General features: G+C 57.8%; 5 protein-coding genes across 8 annotated transcripts; 4 read left to right on the top strand and 1 right to left on the bottom strand.

Annotated features, from left to right (window-relative positions):
* Window positions 1-698: 698 nt before the first annotated feature.
* On the bottom strand, window positions 699-5,945 carry FAM78B (family with sequence similarity 78 member B). Of its 2 annotated transcripts, XM_065744309.1 has the most exons (3): window positions 5,683-5,945; window positions 3,250-3,391; window positions 699-2,586 (listed from the first exon to the last, which is right to left on the bottom strand). In XM_065744309.1, the coding sequence occupies exons 1-3, from the start codon at window positions 5,943-5,945 to the stop codon at window positions 2,188-2,190; spliced, it is 804 nt and encodes a 267-aa protein (XP_065600381.1). In that variant the 3' UTR covers window positions 699-2,187. The 2 variants fall into 2 exon arrangements, with proteins under 2 accessions (XP_065600381.1, XP_065600390.1); XM_065744318.1 differs by having other exon boundaries at window positions 2,494-3,391.
* Window positions 5,946-6,308: 363 nt separating this feature from the next.
* Window positions 6,309-8,644, top strand: PLPP6 (phospholipid phosphatase 6). Its single transcript, XM_065744342.1, has 2 exons — window positions 6,309-6,705; window positions 8,200-8,644. The coding sequence occupies exons 1-2, from the start codon at window positions 6,312-6,314 to the stop codon at window positions 8,568-8,570; spliced, it is 765 nt and encodes a 254-aa protein (XP_065600414.1). The 5' UTR covers window positions 6,309-6,311; the 3' UTR covers window positions 8,571-8,644.
* Window positions 8,645-10,003: 1,359 nt separating this feature from the next.
* LOC136053391 (flavin-containing monooxygenase 5-like) lies at window positions 10,004-13,023 on the top strand. Its single transcript, XM_065744128.1, has 8 exons — window positions 10,004-10,222; window positions 10,442-10,630; window positions 10,704-10,866; window positions 11,086-11,228; window positions 11,339-11,538; window positions 11,648-11,997; window positions 12,118-12,190; window positions 12,307-13,023. Exons 1-8 carry the CDS (start codon window positions 10,091-10,093, stop codon window positions 12,644-12,646), a joined length of 1,590 nt encoding a protein of 529 aa, XP_065600200.1. The 5' UTR covers window positions 10,004-10,090; the 3' UTR covers window positions 12,647-13,023.
* Window positions 13,024-13,195: 172 nt separating this feature from the next.
* LOC136053296 (flavin-containing monooxygenase 5-like) lies at window positions 13,196-17,252 on the top strand. The gene is made up of 8 exons (XM_065744037.1): window positions 13,196-13,804; window positions 14,583-14,771; window positions 14,845-15,007; window positions 15,280-15,422; window positions 15,551-15,750; window positions 15,824-16,173; window positions 16,502-16,574; window positions 16,656-17,252. The coding sequence occupies exons 1-8, from the start codon at window positions 13,412-13,414 to the stop codon at window positions 17,011-17,013; spliced, it is 1,869 nt and encodes a 622-aa protein (XP_065600109.1). The 5' UTR covers window positions 13,196-13,411; the 3' UTR covers window positions 17,014-17,252.
* Window positions 17,253-17,556: 304 nt separating this feature from the next.
* On the top strand, window positions 17,557-23,319 carry PRKAB2 (protein kinase AMP-activated non-catalytic subunit beta 2). Of its 3 annotated transcripts, XM_065744286.1 has the most exons (8): window positions 17,557-17,574; window positions 18,560-18,737; window positions 19,099-19,265; window positions 19,984-20,077; window positions 20,572-20,692; window positions 21,955-22,088; window positions 22,373-22,441; window positions 22,807-23,319. In XM_065744286.1, exons 2-8 carry the CDS (start codon window positions 18,576-18,578, stop codon window positions 22,882-22,884), a joined length of 825 nt encoding a protein of 274 aa, XP_065600358.1. In that variant the 5' UTR covers window positions 17,557-17,574; window positions 18,560-18,575; the 3' UTR covers window positions 22,885-23,319. The 3 variants fall into 3 exon arrangements, with proteins under 3 accessions (XP_065600358.1, XP_065600350.1, XP_065600367.1); XM_065744278.1 differs by lacking the exon at window positions 17,557-17,574 and having other exon boundaries at window positions 17,990-18,737; XM_065744295.1 differs by lacking the exon at window positions 17,557-17,574 and having other exon boundaries at window positions 17,991-18,737; window positions 20,572-20,686.
* Window positions 23,320-23,614: the final 295 nt, after the last annotated feature.

Below are 23,614 nucleotides of genomic sequence, written 5' to 3'. Positions count from 1 at the left end.
CGTAAATACAAATAAATAACTTAAATACACCTCGAATAAATAAATAAATAAATACATACATAAATAAATAAGAAATAAATAAGTGAGCCGAGCAAGCAGCCGCGTCCCACTCCGGCTTCAGCCGCCTGCCCCGCAGGCGTCTCCCTGTGCCGCGCAGCACCCGCGGCGACGCTCTGAGCCCACGCTCTGAGCCCACAGAGATCGATGGATGCTTCCCATCGTGGGGAAAGCACGAGTGGCACGTGGGCACAGCCATGGGAACACCACGGGACGGAGCAGAAGGGGCACCTCGGGACGAGGGGGAAGCGCGAGCTGTCCCTCCCTGAGATAACGAGGTGCCGGCTACGAGCGGGGAAGGGGACGGGGTGCTGTGGAGGGGCTAGCATCCCATGGGGTGGTTTTACAGCCAAGCTCGGGAGGCCAGGTGCTCCTCCCACAGCCAGCACTGGGGCCCTCAGAAATAAGGGCAGCCAAGCTGCGAGTGACTCCAGACTCGAATATGCAAGCAGATCCTCAGAGGGGCTGATCGTCCCTCCTCTGCCTCTCTCCCTGTGCTTCAGTGCACCATTTCCTCAGGCTCAACCACCCCCTGCAGAGGGGTTTCACAGAAGCTTTCAAGGTCATTTCTGTCCTAGCAACAATACACATCTGTCTTATTTCACACTGAAAAGTACATCCCCCTCCTCTTCCTCCTCCCCCAGATTTCAACGCAAATTGTACTGAAAGTTTCTAACAGCTTTTCCACACACACTTTTGATAAACAAAACACCAGCGATGGCTAAAACTGCCCCTTTGATATGTGTCCGTATAAAAACACTGGGCAAATCTCACAAAAACAAGGTGTCCAGTGCTGACCTCGCAGAATCTCTGCTCAGGAAAACAAAGCAGATCAGAGCTCAGAGCCTGCTCTCCCTCCAGGCTTTTCTCACGGCAAGGATTCACCCAGCCCTCAGCTAACCCAAAGCAGACAGTTCCCAGACCGCCAAACCCCTCTGACTGCAGCAGGCTGAGCAGGAGGAGCAGGAGCACAGCCCGCAGTGCTTCGAAGTGTTCAAAGTGTTGGGGTGCAATGCTCTCAAAGGAAAAATAGTAACTGAATCTGTAGCAGAGGCTACTGAGAGTAATAGCATGGGGATTTCACAGGGATTTTTGGTCTAAGACGCCCAGGAGTCCCTTTGCTCGTGGGGACCAGATGCCAGGGGTGTGCGTGTGACCCTGGAAAAGCACGAGCTGCACCTGAAGCTTTGCAGGGATTTGTGCGTGCTCCAGAGAGCAATGCTGTGGGAGGGCTCTGCCCCGAGGTGTGTGCACACAGGGGAGAAAGGCTCCTCTGCAGCAGTGGGAGCAGGTTTTGCATCCCGGGGGAAAGCAAAGCAGCCCTGAGCTGGGCTGACAGCCAGGATCAAGGAAGTGCTCCTGATGCTGCAAGAAAGGCTTTGCACAAGAGTAGCCATAAGACAACGCTTGCCAGGCTCTCCCAGCAACAAGGGGATGCAGGAAGCTCCGAGCAGGAATACCTTGCATCCCAACAGCAGCAGCAAACTTTGTCACACAAAGGCAAGGGCACAAGCTGGAGGGACACAGAGCAAGGAAAGCAGCAAAAGCCATATTCATCTGCTCAGGACCCTGTGGGAACACAGGGCACCTGAAGCTGTCCCTTGGGTGGGGACAGAAAGGTACAACCACCAGGGCTCAGCTGAAAGAGGGGAAATGTCGCTCCCCTGCTTAACCAAGCAGGGAATTGTACATTGCAGCCCACAGCACCAGCACCTCCCCACAGACCAGAATGATGCCAGCAATCCTGGCAGTGAGGAAAGGGCACAGGGAGGAGAAAAAGGCAACCTGCCAGACACCTGCAGCAGCACGAGCTGCACGTGCACTGCACTGCTCCATGGGTGGCTGAGGATCAAGACTCCCCACACCAGCAGGGATTTGGGTGGAAAAATGAACCAGCACCCAACTTCTTGCTATGCACTCGCATCTGCAGTGGAGCCACCCAAATCCTGAAGTACTTCCAAGCTTTTCTGGATACCGTGCAAACACCACCAGTCACTGCCTGCTCTCCTCTGCCTGTGCAAAAAGGCATCGCTTGCAACTTCTGGCTGAGAATAATTTTTGATCCAGAAAAAGAAATGGCTGGCGGGGATGGGGGGGGAGGGAACTGCAAAGATTTAGTGCACCTTAAAACTAAAGGATATCTAACCTGCCCTCAGGTCTCACTCCTAGACAGGAATGAACTATGTCATCTCCTACAGTCACAACTACTCCAAACACACCGAGACGCATGCAAAATGTCCCGCTTCCAGTCAGCTGCAGAAAGGCCCTCTCAGGCAGAGATGAGTGCAGGCACTGGGCTCTGGCTGGGCACCAGCTCCCGCACTGCTCCCAGGCCTTTCCAAGTCCCAGCAAGCACGGCAACGTGCTGATTATCGATCCAAAATGCATAGGTAGAGACATCAAGGGGAAGGGTGACTGCACAAGCCCCCCACATCTGGCAGGCGTGGGCTCCTCTTCTACGGCTAATGGGGTGGAAAGCAGCATTTGCCACAGGCACGGTTTGATCGTGCTCCTGCTCCTCACGCTTCCCTGCAAGGAGGCAGGAGTTGGTTAGGTAAGACAGCCTCTCTTCCAGCCACAAGCCCTAGAAGCACTTAAATCCACTTCCTGGGAAATCCACCAGCTCGGCAACCCCTCTCCACAGCCAGGCCAAGCTCACGCTCTCTTTCCAACTGAGGAACTTCCAACCACAGCTACAAAGGCAAGTGAACCCAAGAGGTCTGCTTTGGCTCAGGAATCCCACTCACTTGCACCACACTGACAGCACCAAGGTCCCCACGTGCACACACCAGTGTGTGCCCCGGTGCTGCGCTACTTGGGAGGTATAACAACTATAGGCTGGCCTCGCTTGGGTCTCCACATGAGGACTTGGGCATCGTTGGCATTGGGTTTCACTAGTGCATTTGGTGGGATGGGCTCCATCCTGCTCAGGATTCGGGGCTGCTCCTGCTGAGTCCTTCCCACCAGTCGTGCCCGCTGCCCTAGGAGCTGCATGGGATCAACCTCAATATCCACTCGCATCCGCCACTTTATAGTCTGCAGGATGATCTTTTCCTTGGTAGTGGTGTTCATAGCCACCAGCCACGTGGTAAAGCTCTGGTCCCTTTTAATCCTGGTCAGCAACGGCACATTACTGTTGCTCACAGGGACAGCCCACGTCACGCTGGGGTAGAAATTGTCATTCATGCTCACCGAGAACCTGGAGATCTTGTTCGTGGGCCCGACCAGGGTCACAGTTTCTGTGGTGTTTCCATACCAGGGGTAGCTCACTCCATCAGAATCACTGATGGCTTTTACTCTTCCTTCTCGCAGGTCGGGCAGCTCCCAGCTTGACCTGGCGACCAGAGACAGAAAGGGCAGGTTACTGGGGAAACAGCAACAGCAAGCCTGAGCAGTGCCTGCAATGGAAGGAACGCAGCAAGTGTGCTAGCACTTGCAGGGTAAAGCACTTCTTCACTTTAGAGCAGGGGGAAAGAGCACAGATAAAAAGGTAACAATTCTGTCTGAAACCCCACTGAAAGAGCCATTCCTCCCAGAGCCACCAGCAGCTCCACACCAGCCAAAGCCGTTCACCACCTCTGGCATCCCGCACCAGGTCCTCCCTCTGGCACCACTAACTCAAGAGCAGAGCCTGGGAAGCACCTTCCCATCTGCAGAAAGTCCCTGACCACCTCATTCAAGAACAAATTCAGCTTTAGCTCCTTCACTGAGTCAGACAAGGCCAGCGGAAGCCTCTGCTCTGCCAGCACAATAGCACTTTAATTAACCTGCAATCTAACCAAGTGGGCCAAAACTCACTTCTGAGCAACTCCCAGGTCACTCTCTCCTTAATCTCGTTAACGGAGAGAAAAAAATAACAGCCTTCCCTGCAGGTCAGCTGCAGAATGGCCACAACCTGCACCGAGCCTGAAGCAGCTCAGTGTGCAATTTTTACACCCCTAAATATAGGCACTTGCTAAGACACAGGTGCAGTAGTTAAATGCCACAATCACACCTGCTGCTGGTGTGACAAAATCCCTGCCGTGCTGCTGGAGTTGTGGGTAGGGGGGAATTCCAGCCAAAATCTTGGCTGCAAACCATATTAGCAACACCAGGCAGATGCAGCGATGGAGAAAATCACCACGTGGTAATTATGAGCTGGGAGTAGGGACGGTGGCCCCCCAGCTCAGCAGTCCCCAGCCCAGATCACATCGATCTTTCCTGAGAGAAAAGATTGTTCTTTTCCTAAGAATAAATAAAGCAGATACACTTTGGATGCTGAATCCGCACTTGCAATTTAAAAAGCACTGCCCCTTGCAACCACAGAGGTGGTTGTACTAGGCCTCTGTCTGGAGACATTGTCAGGTTCACAGTGTGTAAGTACCTGTGAAAAACTGGCTGTATCACTGCTGGATATCAAAGAAAGGAGAATAATACAGAGAAACCTTACAACTCCTCAGACACGTTGCTCCGGTTGAAGCCTCCTGCTGAGTCAGAGCTCAGAAGTGCTCAGGTCTGGGCTCTGAAGCTGCCAATGAGCAGCAGGAGATATCTGGCTTCCGTCCTCCCCAACACGGGATGATCTGCACTCACTCTGACGCTCCTAGGCACCCCAGGGTTGCACACAACAACCCTGCCTGCTCTGAAAGCAAGGAGGATGGGGCCATCCCCAGCATCCCCTGCCTGAGTCCAGCCTCACGTTACCTCCTTAGCCCTACGCTGTGGTGCTGGCTGGCTTAGGGCAATACAGAAGGCAGCTCATCTATGGCCTCTAGGTCCCTGTGCCCTTGAGTAAGGGCAGGAAGCCAGAGGAAACTGATCCCAGCACATCACTGCATCCTCTGGCGCCCAAGAGAAATCCCAAGCAGGGCTCTGCTTTCAGTAAGAGCGGCCAGGACAGGTCAGGCAGGCCCAGCAGCTTGAGGCAAACCTGAGACTGGTGCCAGCCACTCCTGCTCCCCCACAGGATCGGGGCTGAAAAGCAAGGGGCTGAGGATGGAGTGGATGGGAGCAACCCCTATGCCTGCATTCCTACACAGTGTATGGCTCACACCAGGGGATGAAGGGACTGCACATGACTGTCCAGCATTCACAGTTCCTGGGGCTGGAAATCCTCATTTCCAGAAGGGGCTGCTTCACTGTCCCTAATTTCTGGGGATGCGGGAACAGACGAATAGCTAAAGCCCAGGCAGCAGCAGGAGGGCTCTCAGAGATTCCCCTCGTTCTGCCCTCAGAGGAACAGGATCTGCTGCTCCCAGAGGCGATCAGGAAAATACAGGTCAATAGGACGAGTGTGCCGAGGACAAGCCTGGCTGCGAGCACACCGCCCAGCAGTCTCTGGCGGGGACAGCACCCGCAGCTCATCCAGCAGCCTCAGCACCCACACAGCCCAGCACCACTCTGACCTTCCTCAGCAGCCGCCGCACACGGCAGAAACCAACCGCGCTGCTCTTCGGTGTCCTGAGCCACACACGTGGAGCCTCCAAGCAACACCAATCACATAACCACACCGGGGCCTCCGTCACCTCGCACCAGGGCCCCATCTCCTCACATAACAACACTGGGGCACCCATCCCGCGCCCGGACGCCCAGCCCCCCTCTCCCCCCGACGCTGCCCGCCCCGCCCCGCCCGCTCCCGCCGCTCACACGCCGAGGTCGCTGTAGGTGTTGTAGAACTCCATGTGGTTGCAGGCCTGGATCCAGCCCACCACCCATGTGTGGCGCCGGGCGATGGGCGGCATGAGGACGCGGGCCGAGGCGCGGAAGTAGGGCGTGCGGTAACGCAGCACCACGGGCGAGCTCTCCTCGATGGCGGTGGCCGCCGGCTCGATGGTGGCCGACACGTCGGACACCACGATGTGCTCCCGCCGCACCCGCGCCTTGCAGGCCACGCTCTGCAGGCAGCCCATGGCCGCCGCCCCGCCGCCACCGCCGCCGCGCTCACCCTCCGCCGCGACGCGGGGGCCAGGGGGAGGCCCGGCGTCCCCCCGCCGCGCGCCCCACCATCGCCGCCCGCGCACCGGCGCCCGCACCGGCGCCGGCAGGGCGAACGCGCCGCCGCACCTCTTGCGGCCCTCGCCGGCCACCGTCCGCCGGTTGGGGGCGGGGCGGGGCGGGGCGGCTCCTCCGGCCTGCAGGGGGCGCTGCAGCCCCCGCCTCTCAGCCCGGCGTCCGGGCTCCGTAGCAACCGAGAGCGGAAGCGGGACGGTGCTCCGCCGCGGGGCCCGGCGGCGCGGCTGATCCGCGTTGGCCTTTCCGCGCCCGGCCCCGCCGCCATGCCCAGTCCCCGCAGCAGCCGGGAGCGCCGCAGCGCTCGGCCCGAGTTCGCGTCCCTGCTGAGCCAGCGCGGCCCCGGGGCCCCGGAGAGCCCGTCCCGCCGCCGCGAGTCGGCCGGCTCCGCGCCCCCGCCGCTGCCCGAGGAGGACTGCATGCGGCTCAACCCGTCCTTCGTGGGCATCGCGCTCAGCTCTCTGCTCGCCGTCGACCTCTGGGCCTCCAAGCGGCTGGGAGTGTGCGCCGGGGAGGCCTCGGCCTGGGGCAGCGCCCGTCCGCTGCTCAAGGTGGTTGAGGTGTCGGGGCACGGCATCCCCTGGCTGCTGGGCACCTTCTACGGGCTCTGCCAGAGCGACAGCTCGGCCGCCAGGGAGGTGCTGCTCAACCTGTTCTTTGGTGAGGCCGGGAAGGGGCTCCCCGGGTGGGAGGACGGGGCCCAAGGGAAGGGGAGAACAGAGAGAACCGGAGGGATGTCAGGTCTCGCAGCCCCAGGGAGCCACCCTGCTCCTAGAGGCTGGCGTGGCTGCCAGGAGCTGCAACATGTCATCGGTTGCTCCATTGCACAGACATCAGTGCCTGCGGGCTCCCTGCAGGCCGTACCTGCTCACATTGATCTCTATCAGCCAGTGTGGAAATCTGGCTCAGAGCATGCACTGCAATTACATGTGATGCAATGTTGTTTTTTTTTCTTCCCCAGCATTGTGTTGGATAGGTGTAGATTTGCTTGCTTACAAATTGCAGTAGCTCCAAAAAAACAAAACCCCAGTCCTTACCCTGTGAGACACCAAAGTGCCTCATGTGGATTGTTCAAATCTAAATGTTTGGTGGGAAATGTATGCTTTTGTGCATCTTGTTCACGTGTGGTTTGATCATTGTCCCCGGAGAGCTGGTGGGATGCCCTTGGTGGCCTCCAACCACTGCTCTGCTCAGAGTAGCACTGTCCTGGCAGCTGGGCCACCCCCTGGGGAAGGAGCCCTCCCTGACCTCCAGATGGAAGAAAAAGAAGGGATTGAAATGAGCTTAGTAGTTAAAAACAAAAACAAAGCACACAAAACAAATCAAACATTCATTCTTAAATGATTAACCAAAGAGAATGAACTGAAGTAGCCAGAGGACTTTGTGCCCAACAAGAAGGGTTACAATAAGCAGCAATCAGTTTCTCAGACAAGACTTTCCCTAGAAAGAAGTAGAGTTTCTCAGACAAGACTTTCCCTAGAAAGTAGACACAGCTGCCAGCACTGAAAGCTGGCTAAATGGGATAAAGAAGACATTACCAGCTGCCCTTGCCAGACGGTGTCTGACTTCTCACAGGCACTTCTGACTTCCACCACAGCAGCCTGTAGCACTCTGGGAGAAAGCTGGTACTAAGCCATCCTTTCCTCAGCTCTTAAAAGCCAAAGCCTGGTCACTTTTTACACATTGATGCTCTCAGCAGCGGGGAGAAGCCAGGTGAGCTGTGAGCCCTCAGGCCTGCTGGGGAGTGCCTGGACCTCCCTTGCACTGAGCCACAGCTGAGCACCCAAAGCAGATTGATCATTTACCAGGGTCAGCGCACTTTGTGCAAAATGATGATGACTCAGCATGGGCAGGCAGGGAATATTAACCCGTTTGTTGCCTTCAAATTAAGGAAGGATTTGAGCCTTGAGTCACGGAGATCAGATTTCATGCAGGAAGGAAAGTACAAGTCCAGGGTGCTGACAGATGTGCTCGTGCACAAGCCCAGGCCCTGGATGAGTGCTCTCCCTATGTGGGCACTGCAGCCATGGGAAATACCACTTTCTCTTAGCACATTTGGCAGCTATGCATTTACATAGATAATGGCTTTGTGATGATTCTCGTTTCCCATGGGACAAAACACTTATTTGCTCACTCACTGTTACTGTCTCCTAGCACTGGTGCTGGATCTCGTGCTGGTGGCCGTGGTGAAAGGGATCGTCAGACGGCCACGGCCTACCCACAACAAGATGGACATGTTTGTCACCATCTCAGTGGACAAGTACTCCTTCCCCTCGGGCCATGCCACCAGAGCTGCCCTGGTCTGCCGCTTCGTTCTGCACCACCTGGTGCTCGCCGTCCCACTGCGGGTCCTTGTGGTGCTCTGGGTTCTCATCGTTGGCATCTCCAGGGTCATGCTGGGCAGGCACAACGTAACGGACGTGTTGTTTGGTTTGTTCCTGGGCTACGTGCTGTACAGCGTGGTGGAGTACTGCTGGCTCTCCCCGCTGAATGCGCCCGCCCTCTTTGCACTCTGGAGCCATTGATGGCTGCACCCTTCCCAAAGGAGGAGGCATACACCCTGTTCTCTGAGCATACAAGGGGGTGCTGCGACTCGTATCTGTGCAGCCAACACTTAACACTAGTGGTGCTGCAGGCTGCCAGGCCTGCAGTTCGACACTTGGTGCTGTCTTGCCCTGCTCATGGGCTGCCAGGCGGAGCGTGTGCTGGCCAAGCAGCTGCACTGACTGCTCTCCAGTGACAAACCAGTCCCTGCAGAGCCAGGGAACGGGTCAGCACATCCATCCGGCAGCTCGCTGCTGATACTGTGAATCAGCATGCCCTTGCTGGGCACCTGCTGTATTAGCCTATGGTGTACGTGGTAGCTGGGGCTTTGCAGAGGTCTCTCTGCAACTGCTCGTGTATCTGTGTGCTGTAAATACACTGATCATTATGCTGTTGTTGAGTGCACCTTGTGCAGTCTCCTCCATAATACCCATCTGGGGGGGACTCACTGAGATCTATTCTCATGTATAAAGAGCTCTGCCTTCTAAGTAACGTGTCTGTTCCCTTTTTCATGTGATTTAAGCACTGTCCTGACACCAAATCTCAACCAATAAAGTCACAGGCATCTGGCTGCCAGTACTGTGGGTCAGGGATGGAGTGGCCGAGGGTTGATCCATCCATTCCCTCTCCAAGAGATGGAGAAGCAGCTCCCAGCAGCAGTGTGCTTTCAGCACTGCTGTACAGAGCCTTACGGCTCTTTTGTCTCCTTCCAAAGGCTTTTCCATTGCCCAGGGGTGACAGCAGCTCCTGACTATGCCGACAGCGCTATGTGGAATAAGCCCTTCCCCACAGTGGCTGAAATAAAAATGTTCCCCTGTGGGGCTAGCCTAAGCCTGCAAAGCTCCAACTGCAGAGTCTTCCCTGTGCTTCCACAGCCATCTGCTCTCCCTTCGTGCCTGCTGTCACTTGTCACCCACCCTTCTTCTGTGCTGACACTGCTATCAGTGGGGGGACAGGGGACTAGCCCTGCCTGTGGGGTTTGCCCCATGGCACCCATGTAGGGTGCGGCGGGTGCAGCAAGATGTGTGGCATTGGTCATGGACGGAGCAGGATGGGGCAAAGTGCAGCGCTCGGGAACTTTTGGCCCCACTTTACACTGCCAAGGGGCAGTGCAACGGCAAGCTGTGCAGCTGTTTGGCAGCACGGCAGGAAACCAGCACGCCTTAGTGTAATCAGGGCTGGGCTGAGCCCACAGGAGGCAAAAGTCCAAGGGAGCGATTGATTTTCCAGCGCACGTGTTATGTGGCTGGGCTGCCCCCCACCCCCTCGCCAGCCCCACACACCCCAACAGTGCTCCCTCGCAGGGCTCCCTGGCTGAGCACTGGGCCAGCTCCTGGCGCGAGCTGCTGACGGAGAAACAAAGCGTCAGAGCGAGCTGCGTGCCGGCTTCCTGCCCCACGGCCCCGTGGGAGGAGTGACGGCGGGGAGGGGGGTAGGCTGCTCACCGCTGTGCACCATAAATCCAGGCTGTGCTGATCGCGGTGAAGGGTCGGAAGGCGGCATGGCGAGGAGGGTGGCCATCATCGGTGGGGGCAGCAGCGGGCTGTGCGCCATCAAAGCCTGCCTGGATGAAGGGCTGGAGCCTGTCTGCTTCGAGAGAAGCGGGGACATCGGGGGGCTATGGAGGTTCGAGGTAAGCCGTGCCCGCTGCAGGCAGTGTGTTGTAGCTGTCCCCAGGGGATCAAAGTGCCCACAGTGGGGTCGCGGAGCAAGGGCTGAACACACATATGCCCCCCATCCCTGAGGGTCTGGAGAACCCCCGCTGGCAGCAGCACTCCCCAGCCCTATTGGAAGGCAGTGACTTGCCACGGGACAGGCCATCAGGATGCTGAGCTGTGCCCCGTGCCCACAGGAGCAGCCCGAGGAGGGCCGCGCCAGCATCTACCGCTCCGTCATCATCAACACCTCCAAGGAGATGATGTGCTTCAGCGACTTCCCCATCCCCGACGACTTCCCCAACTACATGCACCACTCCAAGATCATGGAGTACTTCCGCATGTACGCGCGGCGCTTCGACCTGCTCCGCCACATCCGCTTCAGGGTGAGCACCGGGGGCCGGGGGGCAGCACGGGGACGGGGACGCGGAGACACTCACACCCGCTCCCCTCACCCAGACCAGCGTGCGCCGCGTGGCCAAGAGCCCCGACTTCGCCACCACGGGCCGCTGGGAGGTGGAGACCAAGAGCGAGGGCAGGCAGGAGTCGGCCGTGTTCGACGCCGTGCTGGTGTGCACCGGGCACCACACTGACGCGCACCTCCCGCTGCACGCCTTCCCCGGTACGCTGCCGTGAAAGAGACCCCAGGAAGCTCTGATGTGGCTGTCCCCATTCTCCCCTCTGCTTTTTTCTCTCGGTCCCGTGCGTTTCCCTGCTTAGTTCAACTCCCAGATGGGTCTGACAGAGCCATGGAGGGCTCCTCAAGGATCCTGCTGCGTTCTTTGGAGGTGGCCCTCCAGCGCAGCAGTGGGAAGCACAGCATTCCTCCTCCCTCCCGTAGGCATTGACAAGTTCAAGGGCCGCTACCTCCACAGCCGTGACTACAAGGAACCCCGGGAATTCTTGGACAAGAGAGTTGTTGTCATTGGGATTGGGAATTCAGGGTCGGACCTGGCTGTGGAGATCAGCCAGACAGCCAAGCAGGTGGGCAGCAGCGGTGGGGTCCCCACCATGCCAAGGTGTCTCCTCCGGGCTGTCCCTGGTGTCCCCACGAGCATCACACCAGCAAGGAAATGACTTTCTTCCTCACCCAGGTCTTCCTCAGCACCCGCCGAGGTGCATGGATCTTGAACCGCGTTGGACAGCAGGGGTACCCCATAGACACCATCTTCACCACTCGCATGAAGTCGCTCTTGCAGCATGCGATGACCTCCTCCATGGCGAGCAGCTACGCAGAGAAGCAGCTCAACATGAGGTTCGACCACGTGAACTATGGCCTGAAGCCGAATCACAGGTGCCAGCAAACACTTCCTCCGACAACGTCCACCCCTGGGGCTGAGCATCCCCAGAGCAGGATGCTGCAGAGACACCTCAGTGCCCTGACGGCTCCTTCTGTCCTCCAGGGTCCTTGACCAGCACCCAACCATCAACGACGACCTGCCCAACCGCATCATCTCGGGCAGGGTGCGGGTGAAGCCGAACATCAAGCAGTTCACGGAGACCTCTGCCATCTTTGAGGATGGCACTAAGGAAGATGTCGATGCTGTGGTCTTTGCCACAGGGTACAGCTTCTCCTTCCCCTTCCTCGAGGGCTATGTGAAGGTGGTGGAGAATCAGGTCTCTCTCTACAAATATGTGTTCCCTGTCGACATGGAGAAGCCGACGCTGGCTTTCATTGGCTACATCCAACCTCTGGGAGCCATCATGCCCATCTCAGAGATGCAGTGTCGCTGGGCCACGCGTGTCTTCAAGGGTAAGCGAAACAAACTGTCCCCTGAGACTGTAGCTCTGGAACCAGGGCAGAGGGTGTCCAGCCATCTGCCTCCTGTGCCTTTGGTTGTACGGTCCCCTCACACACGGCTCTTCCTCCCAGGGCTGAACAAACTGCCACCGAGGCACGACATGGAGGCTGACATCAAGCACAAGAGAGAGGAGATGGCCAAGCGGTAAGACCCCACCAGGACCCAGCTGGGATGGGGCAGCAGTCTGTGAGGGCTGCTGGTGGGCTCCCATGGCTGCATCCCTCCAGAAAGCAAGGTGCAGCCCTCTGTCCTGCCCACAGGTACGTGGCCAGCCGGCGGCACACCATCCAGGTGGATTACATCCCTTACATGGACGAGCTCGCCTGCCAGCTGGGTGTCAAGCCCAATCTGCCCCTGCTCTTCCTCACTGACCCCAAGCTGGCACTGGAGGTGCTGCTGGGGCCCTGCACGCCCTACCAGTACCGCCTGCAGGGCCCAGGAGCATGGCAGGGTGCCCGGGAGGCCATCCTGACCCAGCAGCAGCGCATTGTTCAGCCCCTGCAGACACGGCATGTGGAGAAGCACACCTCCACCATGCCGATCCTCCTCAAGCTGGCTGGGGCCCTGGCAGTCTTTGCTGTCATCTTTACCTACCTGTAGGCTGCTGCACTCTGCCTGATGGGGTTGGTAATGCTAGGGGCGGGGCTACACAATCCCACAGCAGTCACACCCCCCATATCAAGGGAACTCTCCACTTGTTGGCACAGCCCCACACAACAAGTACAGTGCAGCAGACCCTCCCAGCGGGGGCATACCCCAAAAACACCCCACAGCGACCGTGAGATGAAGGAAAAACCCTTCCTGTGTGTGGGGGAACGCCCCATCCTGCTCAGGTATTACTGCTGGCATGGCAGAGATTTGCTAGGCCCTCCTGTCACCCATAATCACAACGTGCCTCCACTGATTACACTTACATGGTTTCTACATAGTAAAGGTACAGAAAAGCTTCTAACCTGATTAAAGTGTTTTCAGCAGAACCAGGTGCCTGTCCTGTTACTCACGTTCTCCTGTGCAGAGAATACACATGGGTTGGGGTCTGCATACAGGCACACACATGCGTACATCCACAAAGCAGTCCTGCCTGGGGCATGTGCAGCTGGAACAGATCCTGCGGATCACACCAGCACAGATCAGTCCCACCCTGTAACCCACACACAACCTCCAGAGGACAGTGAGTGGGGACATGCGCTGGGGACCTGGGGCGGTGCTGGCTGTTCCAGACTGCCACGCACCAAGGTTGGCACTCGTGCCTGGAGCATGCCCTCCGTCTTGTTTTCCACATAGTGACTTGCCACAATTTGGAGCGTGGCCACATCTCGGCCCCCGCACCCAGGAAGTACCTGGGGCAGGCTTCAACATCATTACATGCTTATGGAAAATAATGAGCCCTTTGCGGAGGGCGGGCGGGAGGTGTGGCGTGGCAGTGCGGGAACCTGTAGATCATGTCTGGATGAAACATCTCGTGATGCCCCAGTTGACCTCAGCCATCCACACCGAGAAACGCAGGGACACCCAGCACAGCTGAGCAACACCAAACGCGTCCGTCCTGTGCCACCCACCAGATTTGGGGTCCTCCTGTGTGCACAGCCTTCCCTGCCACCACAGCTGTCACTACTGCCAGACATGGCTGCCCAGACAGTAGCCATCATCGGTGCTGGCGCCTCTGGCTTGTGCGCCCTGAAATGCTGCCTGGACGAAGGGCTGGCCCCCACCTGCTTTGAGAGGAGCGGGGACATCGGGGGGCTGTGGCGGTTTGAGGTAAGCCCCATGCTGGACTGAGTTGCCCTAGGCAGCAGCACTGACAGGATTGCTTTCTGGCAGCTAACAAAGCACCGCTGGGACATCCCCCTGGTGCAGACTGGGATGGTGGCAGCGCAGGATTGATCCTGCCCAAGGATCTGGGGCCAGCTGACACCCCAGTGCTTTCCTCCCTGCCTCAGGCTGCATGCTTCCTATCCCTCCCTTCCCAGCCTGTTCTGTTTGCACCCATCCCTACACTAGCCCCACCTGCTCCCCCCACAGCTGCCCCTCTGCTCCTGGCAATACTTTCCTACCCTTCCTGGTCCTTGCTTTCTCTTAAAGTCATGGCTGCTCCTCATCCTGCTCCTGTGCCTCTCCTACACCCACACACAAGCACAGGGCGCAGCCTTTGTTCTCCTTGCCAAGGGAAAGCCCCAGAGCTTGTTTCTGCACTTGCCAAGTGATGCCACCATCTCTTCTTCCCAAGGCCATGCCAACCTGGCACACTCCGCTGCCCTGCCCAGCCTTGCTACACACACGACAGCCTGGGAAACGCTACACAGTGCTGGCACGGGGCTCAGGGCTGCTCAGCTTACATGATGCTGGCTTTGCCCAACGGTGGAGCAGAGCTAACACACGGGAGGCTGAGCTGCTGGGGTGCATGTCAGTATCTAGGCTGAGCTGAAACCACAGCTGCCTCAGTCCTGTGGGACCGACGGGGCAGTGGTAGCACAGGTGGGTTTGGGCCTGACACACATTCCCCTGGCCAGCACTGAGCCGTGCCCCGTGCCCACAGGAGCAGCCCGAGGAGGGCCGCGCCAGCATCTACCGCTCCGTCATCATCAACACCTCCAAGGAGATGATGTGCTTCAGCGACTTCCCCATCCCCGACGACTTCCCCAACTACATGCACCACTCCAAGATCATGGAGTACTTCCGCATGTACGCGCGGCGCTTCGACCTGCTCCGCCACATCCGCTTCAGGGTGAGCACCGGGGGCCGGGGGGCAGCACGGGGACGGGGACACGGAGACACTCACACCCGCTCCCCTCACCCAGACCAGCGTGCGCCGCGTGGCCAAGAGCCCCGACTTCGCCACCACGGGCCGCTGGGAGGTGGAGACCGAGAGCGAGGGCAGGCAGGAGTCGGCCGTGTTCGACGCCGTGCTGGTGTGCACCGGGCACCACACTGACGCGCACCTCCCGCTGCACGCCTTCCCCGGTACGCTGCCGTGTGCCCCAGGGCTCTTCACAGCACTGTCCCCTCTGGCTGAGCCTTGACTCCAACCTGCGGTTGCTCCCCTCGTATCAAAAGCCCCAACGCCCAGTAGGGTGCTGAGGGTGACACTGATCATCTCCCAGGCTGGAGATGCCACCACTGCCCTGGGCACCATCCCTGGGCTGATCCCACTCAGCTCAGCCTGCCACAGCACATACCTAGCCCAAGAAAAGGACGGCCACTCCCTCCCGGCACGACTCTGCTCTCTCTTGCAGGACTGGACAAGTTTGAAGGCTGGTACCTGCACAGCCGGGACTACAAGAGCCCACAGGCCTTCGCGGAGAAGAAGGTCATCGTGGTCGGCACCGGGAACTCAGGCATCGACATCGCAGTGGAGCTGAGCCATGCAGCCAAGCAGGTGATGTCCCAAGACACATGGGCTCAGTATGCCCTTACTCCAGCCTGTTTCTCTTCCTGAACCACACAGCCTGAGTTTGGGCCGGCACTGCACTTCAGATTAAATGTCCCTTCTCGCTTCCTCCCAAGGTCTTCCTCAGCACCAAACGTGGGACATGGGTGATGCACCGGGTGGCAGAAGGTGGCTATCCCTTTGACTTCTCCTACCTCAGTCGCTTCACCCAGCTCCTCCAAAGCCTGCTGCCCCTCTCTGTGAGCAACTTCGTGCTGGAGAGGAAACTCAACAAGCGCTTTGACCACGCTCTCTATGGCCTGAAGCCAAAACACCGGTGAGTGCTCGTGGCAGCATTATGGGGACGTGCCTGTGCCCAGCCCTGCCTGAGCTCTGCTTGTTGTCACCAGGATATTCAACCAGCACCTGACCATCAACGACGACCTGCCCAACCGCATCATCTCGGGCAGGGTGCGGGTGAAGCCGAACATCAAGCAGTTCACGGAGACCTCTGCCATCTTTGAGGATGGCACTAAGGAAGATGTCGATGCTGTGGTCTTTGCCACAGGGTACAGCTTCTCCTTCCCCTTCCTCGAGGATTCTGTGAAGGTGGTGGAGAATCAGCTCCCCCTGTATAAGTTCATGTTCCCTGCTGAACTGGAGAAGCCGACGCTGGCTTTCATTGGCTACATCCAGCCTCTGGGAGCCATCATGCCCATCTCAGAGATGCAGAGTCGCTGGGCCACGCGTGTCTTTAAGGGTAAACAAGGCGGGCAGGGAGTGTGTTCCTCTGGGTATGGGAAAGACAAATAGTTCAGCTGGTGGCAAGTGCCCCTCCTTCTATCATCCTCCTCTGAAGGGACATAACGCAGCACCTCATTTCGCAACAAGCGTTGCACTCATTTTCATCATATAGAGCTGGTGATGGGTCTCCTCCCCTGCAACTCATTTTCTCTCCTTTGTTTCTTTGCCTTTGCCTCTCTTTTGCTCCCCTGCTTGGCGACCCAAAGGCTCTCCTATGCCACAGAGGCCACACTGGGTGCAGAGGACCATGTTTGCTGAGGGCACAGCTCTCCCTTCTCCCCTAGGTCTGCACAAGCTGCCACCAACCAGCACCATGCTGGCCGACGTTGCACAAACCAAGGAGAAAATAGCCAAGCGGTAAGGACCCCGTGGGGCACCATCCCCACCACCATCCCCTCGGTGTGCACACAGCAAGCCAGCCCCCCATCCTGTCCACAGGTACGTGGCCAGCCGGCGGCACACCATCCAGGTGGATTACATCCCCTACATGGACGAGCTCGCCTGCCAGCTGGGTGTCAAGCCCAATCTGCCCCTGCTCTTCCTCACTGACCCCAAGCTGGCACTGGAGGTGCTGCTGGGGCCCTGCACGCCCTACCAGTACCGCCTGCAGGGCCCAGGAGCATGGCAGGGTGCCCGTGCAGCCATCCTGACCCAGCAGCAGCGCGTTGTTCAGCCCCTGCGGGGCACGGCCAGGCACCCAGCGCAGCGCTGCAGCTCTGTGCCACACATCTTCAAGGTGTTCTTCAGCCTCGGACTGATCGTGGCCACGCTCATCTACGTCTCGCTGTCCTCTTAGCCCCAGAAGGAGGGGGCTGCTGGCTTATCCCGGCCTTTGGGTTTTGGGGTTGTTGTTGGGAGGAGGGTCTCAAGCAGCTGTGCTGGATGCGCGGTAGCAAGGGGAACTCTGTCCTGAAGGAAACGGCAGTCAATAAAGCTTGTCCCCGGCCTCCGGGGTGAAGGGTCGGGCCCTAGGGCGTGCTCACGGGGGTACACGTAGCGCGCTAAGCAGAACTACCCGCGCGCGCCCGCAGCAAAGATGGCCGCGTCTCCCGGAAGTGGCGCCGCCCTCAAACAAAATGGCCGCCCGGTGCCATAGAGAGCAGCGCGTGGGCGGGCCAGAGCGCCCCGCAGAGGATGGCGGTGGCGGCGGCCGCCATTTTGATCGGAGGCGGAGAGCGGGGCGGTAGCGGCGGTGGCGGCGGCGGGCAGGTGGGGCTGCGACCGGGACCGGGATCCGGGCTGGGGCGGCGGCGGCGGCGGCGGCGTGCGGCTGGGTGTCACGGCTGGGTGTCGCGGCTGGGCAGGGGGTGGGGCTGTCAGGGGCCGCTGGGGTGGCGGTGCAGTCGGTGGTAGTACGGTGCGCGCACGGCGTTGGGTGATGCGGCAGTGGGTGGGTGACACTGCGATGGGTGGCACTGCGTTGGGTGATGCTGCAGTGGGTGACAGCTGCCCTGACCCCGCCGTCCCCGGCTTGGGCTGCAGAGCCTGGGTGACCCTGAGGGCTTCGGGGTCGGGCAGGGGGCACCCCCCCACCTCAGCTGCCGACATCTGCGTGGGGCCCGACGGCTCCGTGTAACCAGTGATGGCTCTGTTGCTTGGTCCAGGACAGCAGGTACAGCACGGCCAGCTCCCCCTGCCCGGCCTTCTGCACAGCGGTGCCCCCCCCATGTGTCCCCCAGTGCCGGGCAGACGTGCAGCCCTGGAGTCGGGCGTGATGGGTGCACCTCCTCGCTGTGCTGTGGCTGAGCTTTCCCCACACACCACAGCAGTGCTCCTTGCCTTGGCCCCGCTCCAGCCTGGGCGATTCCACTCGGGTACTTTCAGCACTGTTGCCTCTGCCAGGCGTGAGGTTCTGCTCCTCTGCCCGCAGGCTGGCGGAGACTTGTTGGGAGCTGTTAAGCAGCTGCTACTTTCACTCTGCGGCTGTTTTCTTGCTGGATGTAGCGTTTTTTTTTTTTCTGTGCAGGCTGACTGTGAGATTGTGAAAGAGGCTCTGTCAGTGCCAAGAAACAATTTGCCACTCAGGGGTGGCTTTATTTTTCTCAACGGCTCCTCTACGTGTGTAGGATGCGGTCTAACTCATATTTGTTTTAGGATATAACAATTACCCAGCTTAACTATCACGATGGCTCGTAAGGGTATGCCTATAATTAGTTCAAGCTGTCTTGCTTGTTAAATTCCCCTTCAGCTCCCAAACTTGGCATTGGGAATGATCTTTGGGCCTTTTTTAGGATTGCTGTCACTCTGTCCTGGCAAAAGGCAGCAGGAAGCAGCGTCCTCGCTCCCTGCTCGCTGCTGGAGCCCACGGGCATAAGCACACTGCCTTTCTCTCCCTCTCACAGGGGCTGCTGAGCTGTCATGGGAAACACCACCAGCGAGCGAGTGTCTGGAGAGCGCCATGGCTCCAAGTCCCACCGCTCCGACGGCTCTGGCACTGCCCATCCTGCAAAGGAGCACCCACACAAGATCATGGTGGGCAGCACAGATGATCCCAGCGTTTTCAGCTCCCACGACTCCAAGGTAGGGGCTGACTGCTGCCTTTGTTGGCCTCCCATTGGCTGCTGGGTGGTGTCTCAGAATGGGTTGCGCTGGGGTGAGGCTACTTTCAAGGAGAGGATTTAGAGGGCTGTAGCACCTGACTGAGAGCAGCCTTGTGTATAATACAAGCTAAACACAGGCAGGCTTTCTGGATGCTGGGGGACTGACTTCATAAGAGGAACTCCAGGCTGAACTGCAACACAGCAGAAACATCTCCTGGGATGTATGAGCAGAGCTGCTTGCTTTGCGTGAGGTTGCTGTTCTGGGATGTGCAGGTGGAGGTGGGGGGCAAAGAAACTGCTGCAGTTGGTCTGTGTCTCAGGCTCTGGTATTCTGTGCTTAGATTCCTGGGGACAAGGAGTTTGTTTCGTGGCAGCCAGACCTGGAGGAGTCAGTGAAGCCATCCCAGCAGGCTCGCCCCACTGTCATCCGCTGGGCTGATGGGGGCAAAGAGGTCTTCATCTCTGGCTCTTTCAACAACTGGAGCACCAAGATCCCACTCATCAAGAGGTAGCTAGCCCCTTGGGTCAACCCGTGTTCTCCTCCATCCATCACACGGAGCATTTCTCTCAGTGCCATTTGCTGTTCCCTTTGTCCACGTGGCTTCTCACAGTTCATCGTGCCCAAGCTAGAGGTGTGAGCACAAATATGCAGTCAGCATCCTGCCTGGGTGGTGCTGCAGTGATGGGGAGAAATTGTGAAACAGAGGACGGGACAGGATGAGCCTCCTTGCCTTCCCAAATGCATGCCACACAGCAGTCATCCTGGCAGCAGAGCCCTGCCCAGGTGCACAGCAAATACCTAGAATGGGATTATCTCAATTGCAAACTTCACAGGCACTTCCTGCTTCCATCCTGTAATACCAGCATAGATTTGTTGTCCACTCTCCCTGTCCAGTGTATCTTGCACGTGGCATCTGTCATGCCAGCTACCCCAGGGCACATGGAGCAGGGCTGCAAGCTGAGCTCCTGTGCACTTTGTGCCCTGATTGGACTAGAAGATGTTGGTGTTTTTTTTCCAACCCTAATGATTCTATGGAGCCCGAGGAATCTCAGTCATACTGGGGCTCTGGGCACTCACGCCTGCTCTGACCACGTCTTGAGTCACTGGTGATGGGCAATCCTAACCCTGTACATGGATGTTTGGGTCACTGCATGACAAAGTGCTGTTCTCTGGGACCAAAGCATCACTGCAGTAATGGTGTTGCACGTCTGTTCTCTCTGCACAGCCACAATGACTTTGTCGCTATCCTGGACCTCCCAGAAGGAGAGCACCAGTACAAATTTTTTGTGGATGGCCAGTGGGTCCATGACCCATCCGAGGTAACTCTCAAAGCTTTATCACTGCAGATCTTGCCTGCTTTGGGACACAAAACACAATTCCTCTGGGCTTAGATATGCTGTGTGGGGACAAGCTGTATGAGGGAGCATCAGGGAGGTATTGGGTGGCAGTGAGACACCAGAAAGCTTTAAAGGCACATTCAGAATTGGAAAGACAAGCCATGGGGCAGCGTTCACTGCAGGTTCTTCTCCGAACTGCATCACACAGGAGCAGCATGGGAAGGAGATGACGCTTACCCGTTGGCATGTAGCAGGAAAGGATGAAAATAGGAAGTAATAGGAGCCTGGGAGTGAAGGGAAATCTTCCCAGGGCAAGCAGCAGAGATCTGCAAACATAGAGCAAGGCTAAACTCTTACCTCCTGCGCTCTGAGGTAATGGCATAGCAAAGGCAACTCAGGCAGGGAGAAGCTGGGAAAAATGAGTACTCTTCAGTTGAGGATGAATGTAGGAAGCCTCTTACTTTAGTTCTTTCCAGCCCGTGGTCACCAGCCAGATGGGGACGATTAACAATCTGATTCATGTCAAGAAGTCTGACTTTGAGGTGTTCGACGCTTTAAAAGTGGATTCCCTGGAGAGCTCAGAAACCTCAGGTCGGGGTGAGTTTTTGTGGCATTACAGCTTTGCATGTGCTATTTTCCACCTCCTACTCTGAGACTCACTGCTCTGGGGGCAGTCAGCCCCTCTTAGCAGAGCTGTGGGCCCACACACACAGAGATTAATGTTTGGCAGCATGTCCTGCCCATGTCCTCAGCAGCTCCTAGCTGAGGTTTTGTTTCCAAGGAGGTGTGCTGGTGTAACCTGTTCTGTGCTAGCACGGTCCCAGAGCAGGGCTGGTTCCTTCCTGAGACTGAGGAGGCTGTTTCAGATCAGTGAACTCTGGGAACATCCCTCCTTTCTGTCTGCTCAACTGTGAGTAAGTCATCTGATCTGGGGTAGAAGCTAGGTGAGAGCAGGATCCAGGTTATTTTCAGCAGCTGCTCTTGGTTTTCACACCAAGGCAGTTTGTACTATTACTAGCACATCAGAAACCTCTCTCCACTCATGTTACAGCAGCAGGTTGAGTTACTACGCAGATGCTGGCAGGTAGTTCCAGTGCAGGGTGCTCTGAGCACAGCCTGCTCTCCGTGCTCTAAGTCCTTTCTCAGGTACAGCCTCAGCTCTGGGCCCTTGCCCAGCCCAAAAAGAAGCCATCAAGCAGCAGCTCCAGGGAGGTGGACCCTTGAGGTTGCTGGCTGTTCCAAAATGAGCAGGTCAGATGTGGCTGGGAGATGCGATCTGTCCGGCTTACAGTGAACACAAGCTCCTGAGGTCCCTCACACAGGCTGAGCAGCTCCCAAGTCTGGACTTCCCCTTCTTGGGACTCTGTGTCAGGCTGTTGTGCAGATGTGATGTTTGCTGTGCCCGCTGCAACGGTGCTGCTCTGGGGCAGGCTGCTTGGAACAGGGAGTGCTGGGAGTTGTGTGCAGGGGTCTTGGGGTGCATACTGCAGGGTGCCTGTGTTGTGTCAGTGCATGTGCTAGCTTACAGGCATGCTTGGATGTGTCCACAGCTTGCCTGGCTGCTTGTTCTGCTGTGAAAAATCTGATCTGTCACTACATGATATATGGCTAAGGGGAAACTGAGGTCTGAAGACCCCTCTGAAACAGAACAAGCCACCTTCTGTTCCCTAGATGCTGTGGCTTGTAGACATGATGAGTCTGCACTGCTGCCCCACTGCATGCTGACCCCAGTCTTCTCAGTACCAGTTGCAACCTGGAGTACTCTGATGTCTGAAAGACCTTGCTGGGTTCTCCTCAGCATCCTGGGAGCTGATCTGTGCTTTAGCCATCTTACGCTTCCTCGTGTCTCTTTCCTTTAGATTTATCAAGTTCACCACCTGGACCTTACGGCCAAGAGATGTACGTGTACCGGCCTGAGGAGCGCTTCAAATCCCCTCCCATCCTCCCACCTCACCTTCTCCAGGTCATCCTCAACAAGGACACCAATATCTCGGTGGGTACCAGCACACAGCTGCATACAGAGAGCAACGCAGAGACCAGAAGGGGAGTCCTGTCTGCAAGAAGCCTGCTCAGCCCTTAGCTGGTGCCTGGCCCTTGCTCTTGGCTGGAAAGAGCATCGATTTTCTCATTAATCACTCTTGCCTAGTGCTGAGCCAGGCTTGTTCATGTTCTAAACAGCCTCCCAGCAGCTCAGATTGTCTGAGATGGCAGCTCCCTGCTTCTCATGCTGGGGGGACAGGGTTCTGCTGTTCTCCTCTGACACTTCTCTTGTCCTAGTGCGACCCGGCCCTACTGCCTGAACCCAACCACGTCATGCTCAATCACCTCTACGCGCTCTCCATCAAGGTAAGGGCAGGCCCAGCAGCTGCAGGCTGGGGGAAGGGAAGCAGCTGTGACTCCCAGGGGCCTGCAGGTCACACATCCTGGACAGCCCTGGAGTGGTGACGGTGGCACAGAGGTCCCAGGAGTCACCTGGGGATGGCTTGGCTGCTTGGTGAAACATAGCATGTGCAGGGGTGTAGGTGGGGGTGATGTCCTTCGCAGTTCCCTGGAGCTGCTCCTTAAAGTGTGCTGGAGCTGGGCAGGCCAGGGCTCTCTTGTCACAGTCCAGCTCCCTGCCATGGGTGGTGGGTGGTTCTTGCTGGCTGAGCCAGCCCCCCAAGCCCGTTAGAGCTCCCCACCAACTACAGCTGATGCTTTGCCTCTCACAGGATGGCGTGATGGTGCTCAGTGCCACACACCGCTACAAGAAGAAGTACGTCACCACGCTGCTGTACAAACCCATCTGAGCCGGGGCCTCGCCCACCCCCCACGCAGGACACGAAATGCCACTTTGTCTGCACATGCTGGGCCACGGGACTGTGTGAGGACTGGACGCTGGCTCCAGCCTGGGGGGCCCACAGCCCCCGGTGATGAGCCCAGGCCTGCTGGGGCCATCCTGCTGTCCCATCCTACTGGTGTGGTTTGATTTAGCCCTTGGTTTCCGCCCACCTGCAGCTCCCCTTGGCTTCAGTGAGTCCCTGGGGCTGCTTTGCTGCTTACAGAACAGCCTTTCCTCACTCCTGACGTGGAAAGGGCTTCACTATATCCCTCTGCTCTAGACTGTGATGGCCCCGAGGCTGTCCTGGCACCTTCCCGAGCCCAGGCCAGCAGCAAAGTGTCCTTCTGCTGCCCTAGTGATGAGCTTCCAAGGCCACGTTGGTCCCTGAGTACCTGGGGAGCCTCAGCCCTGGCTGTCCCACTCACCGTGCTCCCCAGCTTCAAGGAGAGTTCCTGGCCTCAGCTCTCTGAGCGAGCAGGAGGGAGGGCACAGCTGGATGCACCATGCTTACCTGCTGCCAGAACAGCACCATCGAGGACTGAACACCTGCCCTGTCGCCACCATCGGGTGCTTCTGGCAGGCCTGGGGAGAGCAGAGCAAGGCAGAGATGCCAGGACCCTAGCTACACACTGTCTGCTGCTGTAGCAGTGCCATGTGACAGGGTTTTCTCTATTTATTACAGTATTTATTGTTCTCTG

The sequence above is a fragment of the Cyrtonyx montezumae genome, unplaced genomic scaffold (assembly GCF_038088225.1).
Source record: "Cyrtonyx montezumae isolate F1298 unplaced genomic scaffold, pur_monq_1.0 scaffold_1, whole genome shotgun sequence".
In the NCBI taxonomy this organism is placed as follows: Eukaryota; Metazoa; Chordata; class Aves; order Galliformes; family Odontophoridae; genus Cyrtonyx; species Cyrtonyx montezumae.
Note: the sequence above shows the minus strand (reverse complement) of the source record. Positions and strands in the feature narration are given on the sequence as shown.